At 39.7% G+C, this 17385-nt stretch overlaps 1 protein-coding gene across 1 annotated transcript in view; it reads left to right on the top strand.

Annotated features, from left to right (window-relative positions):
• The window catches only part of VPS13B (vacuolar protein sorting 13 homolog B), a 928263-nt gene that overhangs the window by 720504 nt on the left and 190374 nt on the right, over window positions 1–17385 (top strand). The window contains exon 34 of the mRNA XM_084621078.1: window positions 7683–8385. Within this exon, the coding sequence (XP_084477204.1) occupies window positions 7683–8385 (703 nt within the window). The remainder of the gene's footprint in view (window positions 1–7682; window positions 8386–17385) is intronic.

Genomic DNA, 17385 nt, shown 5'->3' with positions numbered 1-17385 from the left:
AACAGTACACATCGTTTCAGTTAAGGGGCTGTCAGTAGACTTTTGTCTTGTGAAAATCATCTTGAAGGTTACTTTTATTTAATGCATTATGTAATTTGATTAATTTGATGCTAAAAGCTAACCTCATTGGTGGTAATCATTTTGTTCAGGAAAAACAACCTCTGACTTTTCTTTCTGTAGTTCCAATGAGTCCTGCTCTCAGTCATAGTCCTGGTAATGGACGTCTGAATTTATTTAGTCAGTTCTACATCTTTTTATTGTTCTCACAGTGCATTCAATGTTTATTAATTGGAAGTATTAACAGATAGTTACTTTTCATGCTTTTTATCTGTGGATGTCATTAAAGAGATATATTTGGTATTTCCTTATCAAAAATGTTTTTCTTTTCCCAAGTTCATGATCAAATGAGAAGTTTTTTGGTATAGTAGTTGTGCTGTTGGTCAAGAAAACACAGATTTTTAAATAGCAAAACTCAGATCAGTATTGCAACACTTACAGGACAGAAATTACTTTAAATTACACAGGTCAGTTACATCATCAAATATGGTGTTGGGTTCGCAGTTGATCCAGCCTTAATATCACTTTCAGATAGTTTGATGGGACAGAGTTGGTTCCAGTAAGATCAGTTCAACTCTAACAGACTATTCAATTCCATCTTAATAGGAATATATGTGAAAGAGGCTTGAAACTAAGACTGATGCAATTGCAAAACTTTATATGAGTTGTTAAAACCAAGAGGATCGCTCTGAAAGTCCGTCAGAAACCATGATGCAAAACAGAGTTAAAGCTTTGATTGCATCATTCTGAAAAGTAGTAAAGTTGAATGTACAGCAGCCATTTTAAAAACAAAAAGTTAAACCTCAGTCTTTTGACAACACATAAACAAACAATTTTGATTAAGGTTCAAGTATATGTAATTGTTTTAACCTAAGACATGCTTTTCTTACAAAAAGCAAAGAAGCAAAAATAAAACAAATTAATTTCAGGAAAAAAGCGGTCAAACTTTTTACTTAGAATTTTAAATATACAGTGCTCTTGGACTAAGACCTGTATACCAAGTTTCATCCTGGAATTACTTTTTCTTTAATTGAAAGTATATCTCTCTCTAATTAATTAATTAGCCACTTACAGTTTGTATGCCAACTTCTACCTTCTCTGTATGTGTATATATATATATATATATCTTCTTACTATATGTTCCATTCTATGCATCCGATGAAGTGGGCTGTAGCCCACGAAAGCTTATGCTCTAACAAATTTGTTCGTCTCTAAGGTGCCACAAGTACTCCTGTTCTTTTATCTCTAAAAACAGGCTTGTGCAAGTCTCAGTAGACTCTTAATATAGTATAGTAAACATGCTGCCTATATTAAGAAGAAAACTATTCATTCTACCTGGGTTAGTAGGAATTTCCATATTTGGCTGTAACCACATTGCAGCTGGAACATTTAGCACAGCTTTCATATATGAATATTTGAACTGATATTTAACAGACAGTAGCCTCTTATTCAAACTTCAAAGACCTGGAAAAATTACTTCATGAAGGAGGAAGCTGAAACTATAGTACTTCTTACCATCCTATTAGTTCTGCTCTTTTGCATAATTACTATAGTATTGTGAAAACTTCAGTTGCATTCCAATTGGGAGTAGATATATGAAATCATGTAGAATATTATGCTCAGTGAAATTAACTTTAAAATAGCCTTTGCTGTGCAGCAAGCTCTTGTGAAAACAGCTTCTTCAAATGAGAGACAAATTGGATTTTTGACTCTACGTCTGTAGTCAAATGACTAGATCCTCATCTTGCGGTTGGATCCATGCGGGCACAGTCCGCCTGCCAAGATCAATTGCAGAATTGACGTTTTAGTTTAAAATTCAACAAACTGAAAATACAAAATTATGAACTATAACAGTGACATAATTTTAAAATGATAGTTCAAAAATGTGTATTTCTTAACATTTCACATTATATGTCAGATTGGAAAAAAATTTTCATAATTGTCAGAATTATAATCTGTGTTCATTTGTATAAATAGTTTTTAAAGCAAAACAAGTCATTAGTTTTAATTGTTATGTTCATAAAAACAATGTGGAAAACTGTAGTTAACAAAGAAAAGGATCTTTAAACTACAATGATAGTAGTCAAATAGATTTGCATCTGTTTGGTTTAAGATGCTTTGATAGATGAAGGACTTTAAAAAAAAAAAAAAAAAGTTGAAATAAAACCACAATATTTTTTCTCTATAATTCTCGTTTAAGGACAATATTAAAAAAAAACTGGAACTAATTCTCTTTCTGTATTTGCTTTTATAGGATAGACAAGATGTTTATTTCCATGAAAATACTACTACTTTTTAGCAAGAGCAATAAAATTAGGTCAGATGTCACAATGATGTACCAGATGTGATTGGCACTTTGATTCTGTGGTTTCACACTTGTGACTTTTTCCATAATTTATATGATGTGAAGAATGATCTCATGATTGGCTGAAACTATTTTGATCAGAGTTAGGGAATGACTGTTGCAAGCTGGAAATATTACTTCAATAGGGCCGTTACGTAATCACAGTTAATATTAGAAACTGGAAAAAGTATGCAGATGTACATTAGAGCATTTCAAAAGATTCTTTTGCTTACAATTATTCTATCATTTGGACTGTTATTCTCTGTAGTTATAGTAGGGACCACTAGTAGAACCAGTCATATCTCTCAAACAGGTAGGAACTTTTTAAGTGCGACCATTGTATATATAGACACATGTTGCTGATCAAAATGACTGAAGAATCAAGAAAATGAAAACACAGTCAATACAAGAATGAAGTCGTCACTTGTTTTAAAATATGTCCCCTTTGTTTGAAAAATATATTAATTATAGATCTAAACTACCATCTTCAAAATGTATCAGGGTAGTTTACTTTGCTCCCCTTTAAAAAGTTGAGTTCTGAAGAATCTGTCTTTTAGCAAAAATCTCTCATATATAAACATATCAAAATTGGCCATAAATAAATAAATAAGAAAAGTTACCGGATTTAGTCTGTCCTAGACCATAAACAAAACTGCTTATTCAATATTGTAATTTGGAAAGGCAATTCCATTTATTTACATTGGATTTTGTGATGCACTGCACAGTGCGTGTTCATGAGTACATGCTAATATCATACCTCTTCACTATATACACACTGTGTATATTCACTCACTCACTCACTCACACACTCACTCACTCACTCACTCACTGTATGCCCTATTGAACTTAAGGGGTTAAGCTAGTAAAGTTACCTGTCTCAACACATGAAAAGGCAGAATTAGCCACAGTCCCCTAGCTACTAGTGTAGCTTTCAACACCTTTTCCTTGGTGGCTAGTATTGATAAGCTCTATAACTGTGAAAGGATGGGAAAATGCATTGAAGTTATCTAAGAAGTAAACTGTCAAGTTGACATGTTTTTCTAGCTATTGAAAACTTTTTCATATTGCAACTCATTCTGACAGTGAGACTGTAGAATTCCTCTGATTTAAGTACCATCTGGTTAGGCTCAAAGCTTTAAAGCTATTTTCTCAACATAAAATTTCAGAGTCCTAAACTTTTTTCTTCGCCAAACTATCCATTTTTAAGCCACAAATATTTTTCCAGTCCTTTCAGATTTTATCTAAAAGTATATTTTAACAGTATTTAAATAGTTCTTAAACAATAACAATTTATCTTGATAGATGACATGCTGTGTTTTTTCATTTTATTTTAATTAGCCATTATGGAACCAAATTCCCTTTTGTTTTATTCCTTTGAATACTGTTTAATTACAGTTATCATGCCAGATATCTTAAAGGTTATTGTACCAATACAGTTTCATTTAACATAAGCCATGTGGAATCAATAGTCCTGTTTCCTAAAGTGAATGCTTGGAAAATCTTACATTCATATGTTAAGAGTACACATCCTTTCCTCATTAGTTGGAAAGTACAGGGATTTTGGCACAGGTTCTGTGTGGAAGCATTGTGCAGCTTTTATATGGATTTTGTTTTTAGCCTTTGATGACACTGTTTAGAATAGGAAGTATCTAATAAGTAAAGCATTTTGTCTAATGTGCTGCCAGTGTGTTTAATATATGCCTGGAGGTCTGAAACATTATCTTCTCCACTACAGTAATATGCATTTAATTCTCTGAAAGCAGAAGGTCGAACTTTTAAAAGGGACTCAAAGTACATTTTCAACGAAATAATTTAAAACATATGGGACAGGGGACGAGAGTAATGTACAGTTGGTTTTTATGGTTTAATCATGATCATGTTAATGCACACCAGTAGCTAATTAAAGAAAACTTTTATTGTTCATCTTAAATGGGTTATGTAAAGAGTAAGAGAACTGATATAATACAGCCCAATGATAAATGTTACCATTATATTTGCTAACAGCAAGCTGATTTTGCTGTTTTTGACATCTTTAAAGTATTGGCCCATTTATTCCATAACAAATCAAAACATCTCTTTTCAGTTTTTCCATTGGGAGTCCTCCACCGCCGCCCATTTAAAGGAGTATTTAATTGATGCCCAGTTTTATTACCAGGCATACTTTAAAGTTAACGGCAAAACTTAACTGAGTAATTTGCCAAGAGTTCCATAAGAGATTGATATGCAAAGTTCCTGTGATATTCCTGCTACTTTTGTTTTGTACTCAAAAATTTTATAATAAAACTGAGGAACTGTGTTGCAAATTATTACTTGTTTGTTCCAATCTTTATAATAGGAACATAAGAAAATGTAAATATCAAAATTTCAGTATGGAGCTAGGTGGTGTGGCTGATAGGTAATTCAATACAGTACCTTTCACCTTTGGGTCACTAGTTCGTGTTCCTCATTGCTTGGTACGGATCAGAAGAAGTTACCATCTGACTGCTGTTCGGTGACATATGTGAATTGATTTGGTAGTCTCAGTAATGTTTCTATTAGTCAGATTCCACATCACAGGAAACTCCACAGTTGGGACTAATTAGCACCCATATTGGTAGTCTTAGCAAAAAGGCCATGGACCAACTGGGAGTAGAGGAAGAGCTACCCTCTTCCCCTCCTGCAGGTGTTTTATCCAGGTCAGTACATTTAACAAATTTTAAATTTACTTTTGAAAAATGAAAAGAAGAAGAAGAAGAAAAAAGTAGGTTTCTAAATCAAACGAAACCTATAAAAACCTAAGAAAATGTATTAATTTGCAGACTGGAAGTACTTGTAAAAAGTTTTTTCATTTGTAAAATAGATTATCCTTCACTAACTGAAATTGCATTTTCATTTCTTATGGCCAAATCCAGCTCACCCTAAACATAGGGAAACTGTCATGATTCTGCTGCAAGTAGCAGAAGAATGGCAGACTACAGTGGCTGCACAAGAGGAGTCTGCAGCCTCCATCCACTGTTACTTGATGCCTCTCTTCACAGGGCTAAGCAGGTGGCTATGGACCTGTTTGGAGCTGCTATGCTCCTATTTTGACCATTGCATCCATACAGTTGTTGGTGGCCCAAAGGCCCCTCCACTGTGCTATGGAGAGTGCCAACCATGAAGTGCCATTGCAGGATTTCTCCACAACTGCCTCTTCTGTCCATGCAGAGATGTTGCAGCAGTGTTGGTTCCAGGGTATTAGAGAGAAAAGGTAGGAGAGGTAATATCTTTTATTGGACCAACTTCTGTTGGTGAGAGAGACAAGCACATCCACATCATGGAACTTCACCTGGCATTTCTGAAGCACCCATCATCACAGGATCTAGGATAGTTCAATATTATTGCCACTTTACAGATGAGGAGACTGAGGTAGAAAGATGAATATCAGATTGAGTCACTGGCTGAGGAGTTCCCTGCTCATAGTCCAATGATTCATTAAGGCTGCTTCTAGTAAGTTATTTTTGTAAAGACTACCTTAAAAGTGGAATCATATTTATGAGCCAATGATATTAGTTAGAAATCAGCCACAAGGATTTTTATTGGTGATTTGAATAATATGTACGAGTGAAGCTGAAAAGTTTGTAACCAGAGCTGACAAAAACTTTTTCAAAGAAAATCTCAGCTAGTTAATGGTTCTGTTTAGGATTTCCCTGGTAATACTTTTTTCTAGTATATTTACATTTTTAAGGAAATCTTTGCTTTTGTTCCCTTTGATTAAAAAAAAAGCACAATATAAAGGTTTCAGAGTAGCTCACGAAAGCTTATGCTCAAATAAATTTGTTAGTCTCTAAGGTGCCACAACTGCATGATATAAAGGAATTCCAATAAAACCCCTCAGCTTTTCTTAAAAATCCAAAACAAAACAAAAGAAACCAATATTTTAGTATGTTATACAGTAGAAAGACTAAGGAGAGAGAAATCCAATACTTCAATGCCCTTCACTCCCATTATGTTGTATTGTGGATAATATTGTAAGTACATGTAATTTGCAATTATATTTTTTCTAATGGAAGATATTGTATATTTTGGATCAGGTTGTCTCTCTCCCTTCATGGGTACACAAGGTGTAAAGATAAGGTGTAACAAGGAGGCATCACCTTGCAACAGGTTCTAGGGCAGGGGCCAGAGACATTCCACTCACTGCACCCAGAGGTGCTTGTGACTAGTGTAGGCAGTGACTCTAGGCTCCTCAAAGAAGCAGGACAGGGTGAGCTCATGTCACTACTTCACTTCCAGCCAGTCAATGGAGTTGGCTCTGCATCGTCATTATTATTGTTGTTGTTATGGAGTACACGCTACATCTTATAAAAGAGTATATCTGCAGCCATGGTTGGTCCCCCCACCCTTCTTGGAGGATTTAAACTTTGCCTCAGAAACAATGGCTCTTTGGGGCTTCTGCTCTGCAGTGCCCCCTGCTGAGGGCTGTGCCTTAAAGGCACAATCTAACTCTTGATTAGTAGTATTCACTGTGACAAGAGCTAAAATCTGTCTTTTTTAAGTGTTGCTCTAAGCAGTGATGTCTATCTAAACATTTCTATTTGATGAGATCCTGTGAAGTCATAGCCAAATGCATAAAACTGTAGTGAGTAAATATACTACTTATACCATTATAGTGGCAAACTTTATAAGTAGCTGCTATTTACCTGAGCAGTAAGCCATGTTGTTTTATATAATGCAGCTGGTACTTGCGTGACTAAGAAAAGTCTTTCCAGTCCTACAACACAATATTTATAAGTTACAATTTCCATTTAATCTTTTTTTATGAATTTTAAATTAATTAGTACTTTTTTATTTTGTGTAAACATGCTAAAGCATTTTTAATGGTAATGGGTTGTGTTTTTTTTTTTTTTTAAGTTTTAACACACAAAACGTGGAAGAAATTCTGATGGTCAACCTTTTTCTAATTGTCAAATATAATATTGTTTCATGGAGGCACAATTTTGTTTTAACCCATGTATTTCTTTTAGATTCTTTAGAATATAAAGAATTAGTTGAAAAAATGTAGTTTGAGCCTAGAAATCGTTATTCAATTTTTTTCCCTTCACATATTCCTTTGGCACTTCATCAGATGTGAGTCATCATTTCTTCGGAACGGACACCTGCTGTGCTTTCATGAGTGATTACTTTGTTAAAAGTTAACTTGGCAGGTTTTTTATAATTCCGTTTTTTGAAATCATGTTTAAATAGCAATTGTTTGCTGCCACTGAAATGGAAATACTTGGGATATGGATATAATAATATAATATAATATTTTCCTTCACAGGTTTCCAGACAAGAACAGAAAAAAATGGATATATCTGATGGAGGAACAGTTGACACGTCTTCACGTTATAGTGGTGCACAAGACAGTGGCATTGGCAGTGACAGCATTAAAATCAGAATAGTTCAAATAGAACAACATAGTGGCACCAGCCAACACCGCATTGCACGTCCTTCCCGACAGTCTTCCATTGTGAAGAACCTGAACTTCATTCCCTTTGACATTTTTATTACAGCAAGCCGAGTCTCCTTGATGTCTTACTCATGTACTCCTTTACCTAAATCTAAATCATTGCAAGATCGGAAAGATGGTGAGAAAATAAGCAAAAGTTCGTTAAACCTTCCAGAAACAGATTCACATGGTAGCCAAGACACCAAAAAGCTCAGTCAGGCATGTATTTCATCAGTAACAGCAGATGATCTCTTGAACAGTAACAGTTCTTTGCCCATTGGGAGAAAAACAGGTCTACTGTCACTAGAAAGTCTTCATGCTTCTACAAGGTCATCTGCTCGACAAGCCCTTGGTATAACTATTGTTCGACAGCCTGGTCGCAGAGGAACTGGTGACCTCCGGTTAGACCCTTTTCTGCACCTTGTTGTATCCCAGCCTTCTGTACTCTTGAGCTGTCACCACAGAAAGCAGAGGGTGGAAATATCAGTGTTTGATGCTGTGCTTAAAGGAGTAACCTCAGACTACATGTGTACAGGTAAGACCATTTAAAGTCAAGAGGGTGTTAACAACTGCCATAACAATCAGGCTTCCTCAGAGTTTCAGGGATGATCAAACAGAAAGGCGCTGGTAGACTAGACAAGACATATTAATTAAAAAAAAAGAATGTAAACTTTACTTGTTCATACTTGAACCGAATTTAAGAATAGAAGATGATTGAAATGAATTAAGGTTTAAACTTCAATAACCCAGTTTTCTCAGCCCCAGAAAAATAATAGGGGCTGTCATAGTACTTTAATGTATCAGGAGTTTCTGAACCTATCTGATAAGCAATGAGTTGTAAGTCAAGTTTCTTTCATAAAGGGTATTTTTATGGCTGAAAATATTTTTATATTTTCCCATATTACTCCTCTGCTAAAATTAGAAGCAATACTTTCAGAACACATAGTATTTTGATCATAAACTGTACAAAAATTACAGTAGTCTTCTAAATGATGTCTTAATAGTGTCAAATAAAACAGAGAGCAAGATGTGTAAAATCATTAAATTGAGAAAACTTTTAGCAAACCTTTTATAAAGAACTATTTAAATTGCAAATCAGCAATTTCATGACATACCTATCTACTACATACCACTTCCCCAGTAGGGTCTTTAAACTCTGGATGGTGGTGGTGGGAAGGTTTGACTTCAACTCACTATAAGGAAGAGGAAAGAAGTAGCAACTGCCATGGGGGAGGGATGAAGAAGGAGCAGACCGTTCTTATAATTTCTTCTCCTCCTGAATCGATGATGGACCACTGTCAGACATAATCACCAAAAATGGAGTAGAAGTGACTAATCCAGTCATGGCATAGGGTGGGTACGATGCTTCCTCTTAAGTATTCAACTTCACACAGGTATTTGAAAAATTATTTCCCCTAAGCTAAATAGCAGAATTTCAGACAGAATTCACCAAATTCCTATTTGTATCAGAATTTTTTGTATAACTCTAATAAATGCTACTTAGGAAATAATATATTTAAGGCTCTCCCTCAACTAAGCAGTAAGGTATTATGAGAGTTTCCTTTCCCTAGATGAAGGCAGCCAATTGTTGGCTTTTCTGTAGATGTAATATTTGCTGTATTTCATGTGAAGTATTTATAACAATGAAAAGTCACTTTTTTGATTGAAAATTTATTTGTTTGCCTATGAACCATTAGGGAAGGGAGAGAAAATAAGAAAGAAAATATCATATAGCCACTATGTAAATCCATGGTATGCCCACACATTGAATACTGAATACAGTTCTGGTTGCCACATCCCCCAAAAAAGATATGTTAGAATTGGGAAAAAGTACAGAGAAGGGCAACAAAAATGATTGAGTATGGAACAGCTTCCATATGAGGAAAGATTAATAAGGCTGGAACTTTTCAGCTTGGAAAAGAGATGACTAAGAGGAGATATGACAAAGGTCTATAAAATCATGAATGATGTGGAGAAGGTGAATAAGGAAGTGTTATTCACCTCTTCACATAACACAAGAACCAGGGGTTACCCAATGAAGCTAATAGGCATCTGGTTTAAAACAAACATAAGGAAGTTCTTCTTTATGCACAGTCAAACTGTGGAGCTCATTGTCAGGGATGTTGTGAAGGCTAAAAATATAACTGAGTTAAAAAAAATTAGATAAGTTCATGGAGGATAGGGCTATCAATGGCTATTAGTAAAGATGGTCAGGGATGCAACCCCATGCTCTGGATATCTCTAAACCTCTAACTGCCAAATGCTGGAACTGGACCACTTGATAAATTGCTTGTTCTGTTCATTCCCTCTGAAGCATCTGGTACCAGCCACTGACAGAAGACAGGATATTGGGATAAATGGACCATTGGTCTGACCCACTATGGTCAATCTTACATTTTTACTGTGAATGGCATTACAATTCTGCCCTCTACCAACCGCCAGTGGGGCAAGAATGCCAAGAGACATTCCATTAGCCCACTAGGATATTAGGGACCAAAATGTGGGCAAATCAGGACCCATATAGGTGAAGACTACCCAAGACTACCCAAAGAAATTGTTTCCAGACCTCGACCTTGGGGAGATTATTGATCCGATGAGGGCTCTGGGTGACATCACTATTTTTTCTCTCACCAAATTTCATACAACACATTTCATTTTCAAATAGTTTCATAAAGAAAAAATACATTTTACTCAGCTGTAATGAATAGTTACTGTGCAAAATAACACCTAACTAGCATTTAAATGGTTGTCTGTGGAAGAGATTAACTCAAGGAAGAAACAGTAAAGAAAAGAAAGGAAGATTGGATGGCTAAGAGAATATGGTAGAGTGAGAACATAAAGAGGTAGAAGGTTCCCTGGCTCTGTATCTCCAACCTTTTTTTCTCTTCTCTTTTTTGTTTTTCTAATTTCAATTACCATTTTCCTCTCCTCTCCTCTTCCCATCTGTTGCTATCCTTATCTCTTTGCAAGAAACACTTGATTCCTCAGAACTTTTGCTGGGAGAGTGATGACGATCTCCCTGTATATTTATTGTATACTACTTGATATACTACTTATAATGCCCAAGTTGGTCCCAGCCATGCCTGGTTGCTGGAACCATTTACAGGATAAGAACATAAGAATGGCCATACTGGGTCAGACTAATGGACCATCTAGCCCAGTATTCTGTCTATTAGCAGTGGCTGGTGCCAGATGCTTCACATGGAATGAACAGAACAGGGCAATTATTGAGTGATAAATCTCCTGTTGTCCAGTTTCAACTTCTGGCAGTCAGTGGTTTAGAGATATCCAGAGCAGGGGGTTGCACCCCTGATCATCTGGGCTAACAGCCATTGATGGACCTATCCTCCATGAATTTATCTAATTTTTTTTAAACCCAGTTATATTTTTGGCCTTCAAAACATCCCCAGGGAATAAGTTCCACTGTGCATTGTGTGAAGAAGTACTTTCTTACGTTTGTTTTAAACTTGCTGCCTATTCATTTCATTGGGTGACCCCTGGTTCTTGTGTTATGTGAAGGGGTAAATAACACGTTTTTATTCACTTTCTCTACACCATTCATGATTTTATAGACCTCTATCATATCCCCCCCCCCCCGAGTCATCTCTTTTCTAAGCTGAACAGTCCCAGTCTTTTTGATCTCTCCTCATATGAAAACTGTTCCATATCCCTAATCATTTGTGTTGTCCTTCTCTGTACTTTTTCCAATTCTAATATATCTTTTTTGAGATGCAGCGACCAGAACTGCACATAGTATTCAATGTGCAGGCATACCGTGGATTTATATAGCTGCATTGTGATATTTTCTGTCCCCTTCCTAGTGGTTCCTAACATTCTTTTTTGACTGCTGCTGCACATTGAGCAGATGTTTTCAGAGAACTATCCAGGATTACTCCGAGATCTTTCTTGAGTGATAACAGTTAATTTAGAACCCATCATTTTGTATGTGTGGCTGGAATTATGTTTTCCAAGGTGCCTTACTTTGTATTTATTCAACATTGAATTTCATCTGCCATTTTGTCTCCAATTGACCCTGTTTTGTGAGATCACTTTGGGCTTGTCTACACTGGCAATTAACAGCGCTGCAACTTTCTCGCTCAAGAGTGTGAAAAAACAGGGGTGTGAAAGCTGGTAGCTACCCCCTCATTGAGGTGGTTTTTTGAGAGTGCTGGGAGAGCGCAGGGTATTTTTAGAGCTGCACTGCGACCACACAAGGCACGTTAAAGCACTGCCAGTGTAGACTAGCCCTTTGTAATGCTTCACAATCACCTTTGGACTTAACTATCTTTCGTAATCTTGTATCATTGGCAAATGTTGCCATGTCTCTGTTTCCCCCTTTTTCCAGATCATTTATGAATATGTTGAACAGCACTGGTCCCAGTACAGATCCTTGGGAGACCCTGCCACTGTGAAAACAGACCATTTATTCCTACCCTTTGTTTTCTATCTGTTAAACCAGATACTGATCTGTCAAGGTTCCTCCCCCACTCTGAACTCTAGGGTACAGATGTGGGGACCTGCATGAAAAACCTCCTAAGCTTATCTTTACCAGCTTAGGTCAAAACTTCCCCAAGGTACAAAATATTACACCTTGGACAGGCCGCTACCACCACCAAACTAATACTGGTTACTGGGGAAGAGCTGTTTGGACGCGTCCTTCCCCCCAAAATACTTCCCAAAACCTTGCACCCCACTTCCTGGACAAGGTTTGGTAAAAAGCCTCACCAATTTGCCTAGGTGACTACAGACCCAGACCCTTGGATCTTAAGAACAATGAACAATCCTCCCAACACTTGCACCCCCCCTTTCCTGGGAAATGTTGGATAAAAAGCCTCACCAATTTGCATAGGTGACCACAAACCCAAACCCTTGGATCTGAGAACAATGAAAAAGCATTCAGTGTTTTACAAGAAGACTTTTAATAAAAAATAGAAGTAAATAGAAATAAAGAAATCCCCCCTGTAAAATCAGGATGGTATATATCTTACAGGGTAATTAGATTCAAAAACATAGAGAACCCCTCTAGGCAAAACCTTAAGTTACAAAAAAGATACACAGACAGAAATAGTTATTCTATTCAGCACAATTCTTTTCTCAGCCATTTAAAGAAATCATAATCTAACACATACCTAGCTAGATTACTTACTAAAAGTTCTAAGACTCCATTCCTGTTCTGTCCCCGGCCAAGACGACTACAGACAGACCCACAAACCCTTTGTTTCTCTCCCTCCTCCCAGCTTTTGAAAGTATCTTGTCTCCTCATTGGTCATTTTGGTCAGGTGCCAGCGAGGTTACCTTTAGCTTCTTAACCCTTTACAGGTGAGAGGAGCTTTCCCCTGGCCAGGAGGGATTTCAAAGGGGTTTACCCTTCCCTTTATATTTATGACACGCCCCCCAAATCTCAGCTAGGGTGAAACACTGGCTGGGATTTCTTCCTGGAGCTCTAGGAAAACAGAGTTAATAAGACACATGCATCTCTAAATATACTACCAAGTACATAAAGACTAACAATATTTTCCACATCTCAAGGACGATTTTAACCAGTTGATTCTGGGAAACTTTCACGGGAGAGTGCATCAGCCACTTTGTTAGAAGCTCCTGAGATGTGTTGGATGTCGAAATCAAAATCTTGGAGAGCTAAACTCCACCGAAGAAGTTTTTTGTTAGTTTCTTTGACAGTGTGAAGCCACTTTAGTGCAGCATGGTCGGTTTGCAGGTGGAAACGCCGTCCCCAAACATACGGGCGTAGCTTTTCCAGAGCGTAGACAATGGCATAACATTCTTTTTCAGTGACTGACCAGTTGCTTTCCCTCTCAGACAGTTTTTTGCTGAGAAACACTACAGGGTGGAATTCTTGATCAGGTCCTTTCTGCATTAAAACTGCTCCCACACCACGCTCGGATGCATCTGTGGTTACTAGGAACGGTTTGTCAAAGTCTGGGGCCCTTAGTACAGGGTCAGACATGAGTGTCGCTTTAAGCTTGTTAAAGGCCTTCTGACACTTTCCGGTCCACTGAACAGCATTTGGCTGTTTCTTTTTGGTTAGGTCTGTCAGTGGGGCAGCGATTTGGCTGTAGTGCGGTACAAATCGTCTGTAATAACCGGCCAAGCCTAAGAAGGATTGAACCTGTTTCTTTGACTTTGGGACAGGCCACTTTTGGATAGCATCCACTTTGGCCTGTAGGGGGCTGATAGTTCCTTGACCCACCTGGTGTCCAAGGTAAGTCACTCTGTTTAGGCCTATTTGACACTTCTTAGCCTTAACAGTTAGTCCTGCCTCCCTTATGCGCTCAAGGACTTTTTGTAGATGTTCCAGGTGGTCTGCCCAGGAATCCGAAAATATGGCCACATCGTCAAGGTAGGCGACTGCATATTCTCCTAATCCCGCTAGGAGACCATCTACAAGTCTTTGGAAAGTGGCGGGTGCATTTCGCAGCCCGAAAGGGAGTACATTAAATTCATACAGCCCGAGATGTGTGATGAAGGCTGACCTTTCCTTGGCAGATTCATCTAGCGGTACCTGCCAGTACCCCTTGGTTAAGTCCAAGGTAGAGATGAACTGGGCCCTTCCCAGTTTCTCTAATAGTTCATCTGTGCGTGGCATGGGATAGTCGTCTGGGCGAGTTACAGCATTTAGCTTACGGTAGTCCACGCAAAAACGTATTTCCCCATCTGGTTTGGGAACTAGAACCACTGGAGATGCCCATGCACTTTCAGAGGGGCGGATTACACCCATCTGTAACATATCCTGGATCTCCCGTTCTATAGCAGTTTTAGCTTGAGGAGACACCCGGTAAGGTTGGACCCTAATTGGGTGAGCATTACCTGTGTCAATGGAGTGGTATGCCCGTTCAGTCAGTCCTGGGGTGGCTGAGAACGTTGGCGCGTAGCTAGTGCACAGCTCCTGGATCTGCTGTCGCTGCATACGCCCAAGGGTCATGGAGAGGTTCACCTCTTCCACACCACCAGCACATTTCCCTTCGTAGTAGACACCTTCAGGCCACTCAGCGTCGTCTCCTCCCTGGGCTGTAAACTGACAAACCTTTAATTCTCTGGAATAAAAGGGCTTTAGAGAATTAATATGATACACCTTAGGCTTTCGGTTGGAGGTGGGGAATGCTATGAGATAATTAACAGCTCCCAGGCGCTCCTGGACCACGAATGGCCCTTCCCACGATGCTTCCATTTTATGGGCCTGGAGCGCCTTTAAGACCATGACCTGGTCTCCTACTTTGAAGGAACGCTCTCTGGCATGTTTATCATACCAGGCTTTTTGCTCTTTTTGAGCATCCTGTAAGTTTTCTCTAGCAAGGGCTAAAGAGGTTCGGAGGGTGTTTTGTAGGTTGGTTACAAAGTCCAGAATGTTAGTTCCTGGAGAAGGTGTAAATCCCTCCCATTGCTGCTTCACCAACTGCAATGGCCCCTTAACCTCACGGCCATATACAAGTTCAAATGGGGAAAACCCTAAACTGGGATGTGGTACAGCTCTGTAGGCAAAGAGCAACTGCTGCAATACTAGGTCCCAATCATTGGAGTGCTCATTTACGAATTTACGTATCATGGCCCCCAAAGTTCCATTAAACTTCTCCACCATGCCATTTGTTTGATGATGGTAAGGAGTGGCAACCAAGTGATTTACCCCATGAGCTTCCCAAAGGTTTTTCATAGTTCCTGCCAGGAAATTAGTCCCTGCATCTGTGAGGATGTCGGAGGGCCAACCTACCCTGGCAAAAATGTCTGCTAGTGCCTGGCACACACTTTTAGCCCTGGTGTTGCTTAGAGCTACTGCTTCCGGCCATCGGGTGGCAAAATCCATGAAAGTCAGTATGTACTGCTTTCCTCTGGGTGTCTCTTTCGGAAAAGGACCCAGAATATCCACAGCTACTCGCTGAAATGGAACTTCAATGATGGGGAGTGGCTGGAGAGGAGCTTTGACCTGGTCTTGGGGTTTTCCCACTCTTTGGCACACCTCACAAGACTGGACATAGGTAGAAACATCCTTGCCCATTCCCTCCCAGTGGAATGACCCCCCCAAACGGTCTTTGGTCCTGTTCACCCCAGCATGGCCACTAGGGTGATCATGGGCTAAGCTCAAGAGCTTGGCCCGGTATTTAGTTGGAACTACCAACTGTCTCTGAGGATGCCAGTCTTCCTGGTGTCCCCCAGAAAGAGTTTCCTTGTATAAAAGTCCTCTTTCTACAACAAACCTGGATCGATTAGAAGAGCTGAGAGGCGGTGGGTTGCTCCGTGCCGCCGTCCAAGCTCTCTGGAGGCTTTCATCTGCTTCCTGTTCGGTCTGGAACTGTTCCCTTGATGCTGGAGACATCAGTTCCTCATTGGATTGGGGACATAGGCTTGGTCCCTCTGGAAGCGATATAGGGGATGGAGCTGTTTCTGTTGACTGTGAACCGCTCTCCGCTGGTGCACTATGTTGGGATTCAGGCTCCGGCTGAGCCTCTTGTGTAGGGTTATCGGCTGCTGCCAGTTCAGGTTCGGTGGGGCCCTCTGGTGTTGAGGTTGCAAGTACTGGATTCAGTGCTGACACGGGGTCTGGGGTTGGTTGTTTGGCTGGTTCCGGTTCTGGGACTGGTTCCGTCTGGGTCTCCGGGACTGGATCCACTACTGCTGTTGCAGACATTGGCCTGGGGTCCAGGTCCATCACCTCTGACTGGGTCCTGATAGAAGTTTCCGGAACAGAGCTAGGCCTCACGGCTTGTTTAGCCTGGTTGCGGGTGACCATTCCCACCCTCTTGGCCTGCTTCACATGATTGGCCAAGTCTTCCCCCAACAGCATGGGGATGGGATAATCATCATAGACTGCAAAAGTCCACATTCCTGACCAGCCCTTGTACTGGACAGGCAACTTGGCTGTAGGCAAATTGAAAGAGTTGGACTTGAAGGGTTGAATCGTCACTTGGATCTCTGGGTTGATTAAATTGGGGTCCACTAAGGAAGCATGGATAGCTGACACTTGTGCTCCGGTGTCCCTCCACGCGGTGACCTTCTTCCCACCCACACTCACAGTTTCCCTCCGCTCCAAGGGTATCTGGGAGGTATCTGGGCCTGTGGACCTCTGGTGTGATTCCGGTGCAATGAACTGTAATCTGTTGGGGTTCTTGGGGCAGTTGGCCTTTACATGCCCCAGCTTGTTACACTTAAAACATCGTCCAGCTGACGGGTCACTGGGGCGAGGAGGGTTGCTGGAGAACGGGGTGGTGGGACGATAAGGGGTCTGGAGGGTTCTTTGGGAGGTAGGTGGGGCTTTGGGCGGCCCCCGGTAATAGGGTGTGGTCTGGGGTGGTCCCTTCTGGTCTCCGCTCCAACTGCGACCAGTTTTCTTCTTCTCTGCCACCTCCACCCATCTGGCTCCAATCTCTCCTGCCTCAATTACAGTTTTGGGTTTCCCATCTAGGATGTATCTTTCTATTTCCTCAGGAACACCCTCTAAGAATTGTTCCATTTGCATTAGGAAGGGCAAATTTACTGGAGATTCAACACTTGCTCCTGATATCCAGGCATCCCAATGTTTTACAAT

Source organism: Lepidochelys olivacea (assembly GCF_965140295.1).
Source record: "Lepidochelys olivacea isolate rLepOli2 genome assembly, chromosome: 2".
In the NCBI taxonomy this organism is placed as follows: Eukaryota; Metazoa; Chordata; order Testudines; family Cheloniidae; genus Lepidochelys; species Lepidochelys olivacea.
Note: the sequence above shows the minus strand (reverse complement) of the source record. Positions and strands in the feature narration are given on the sequence as shown.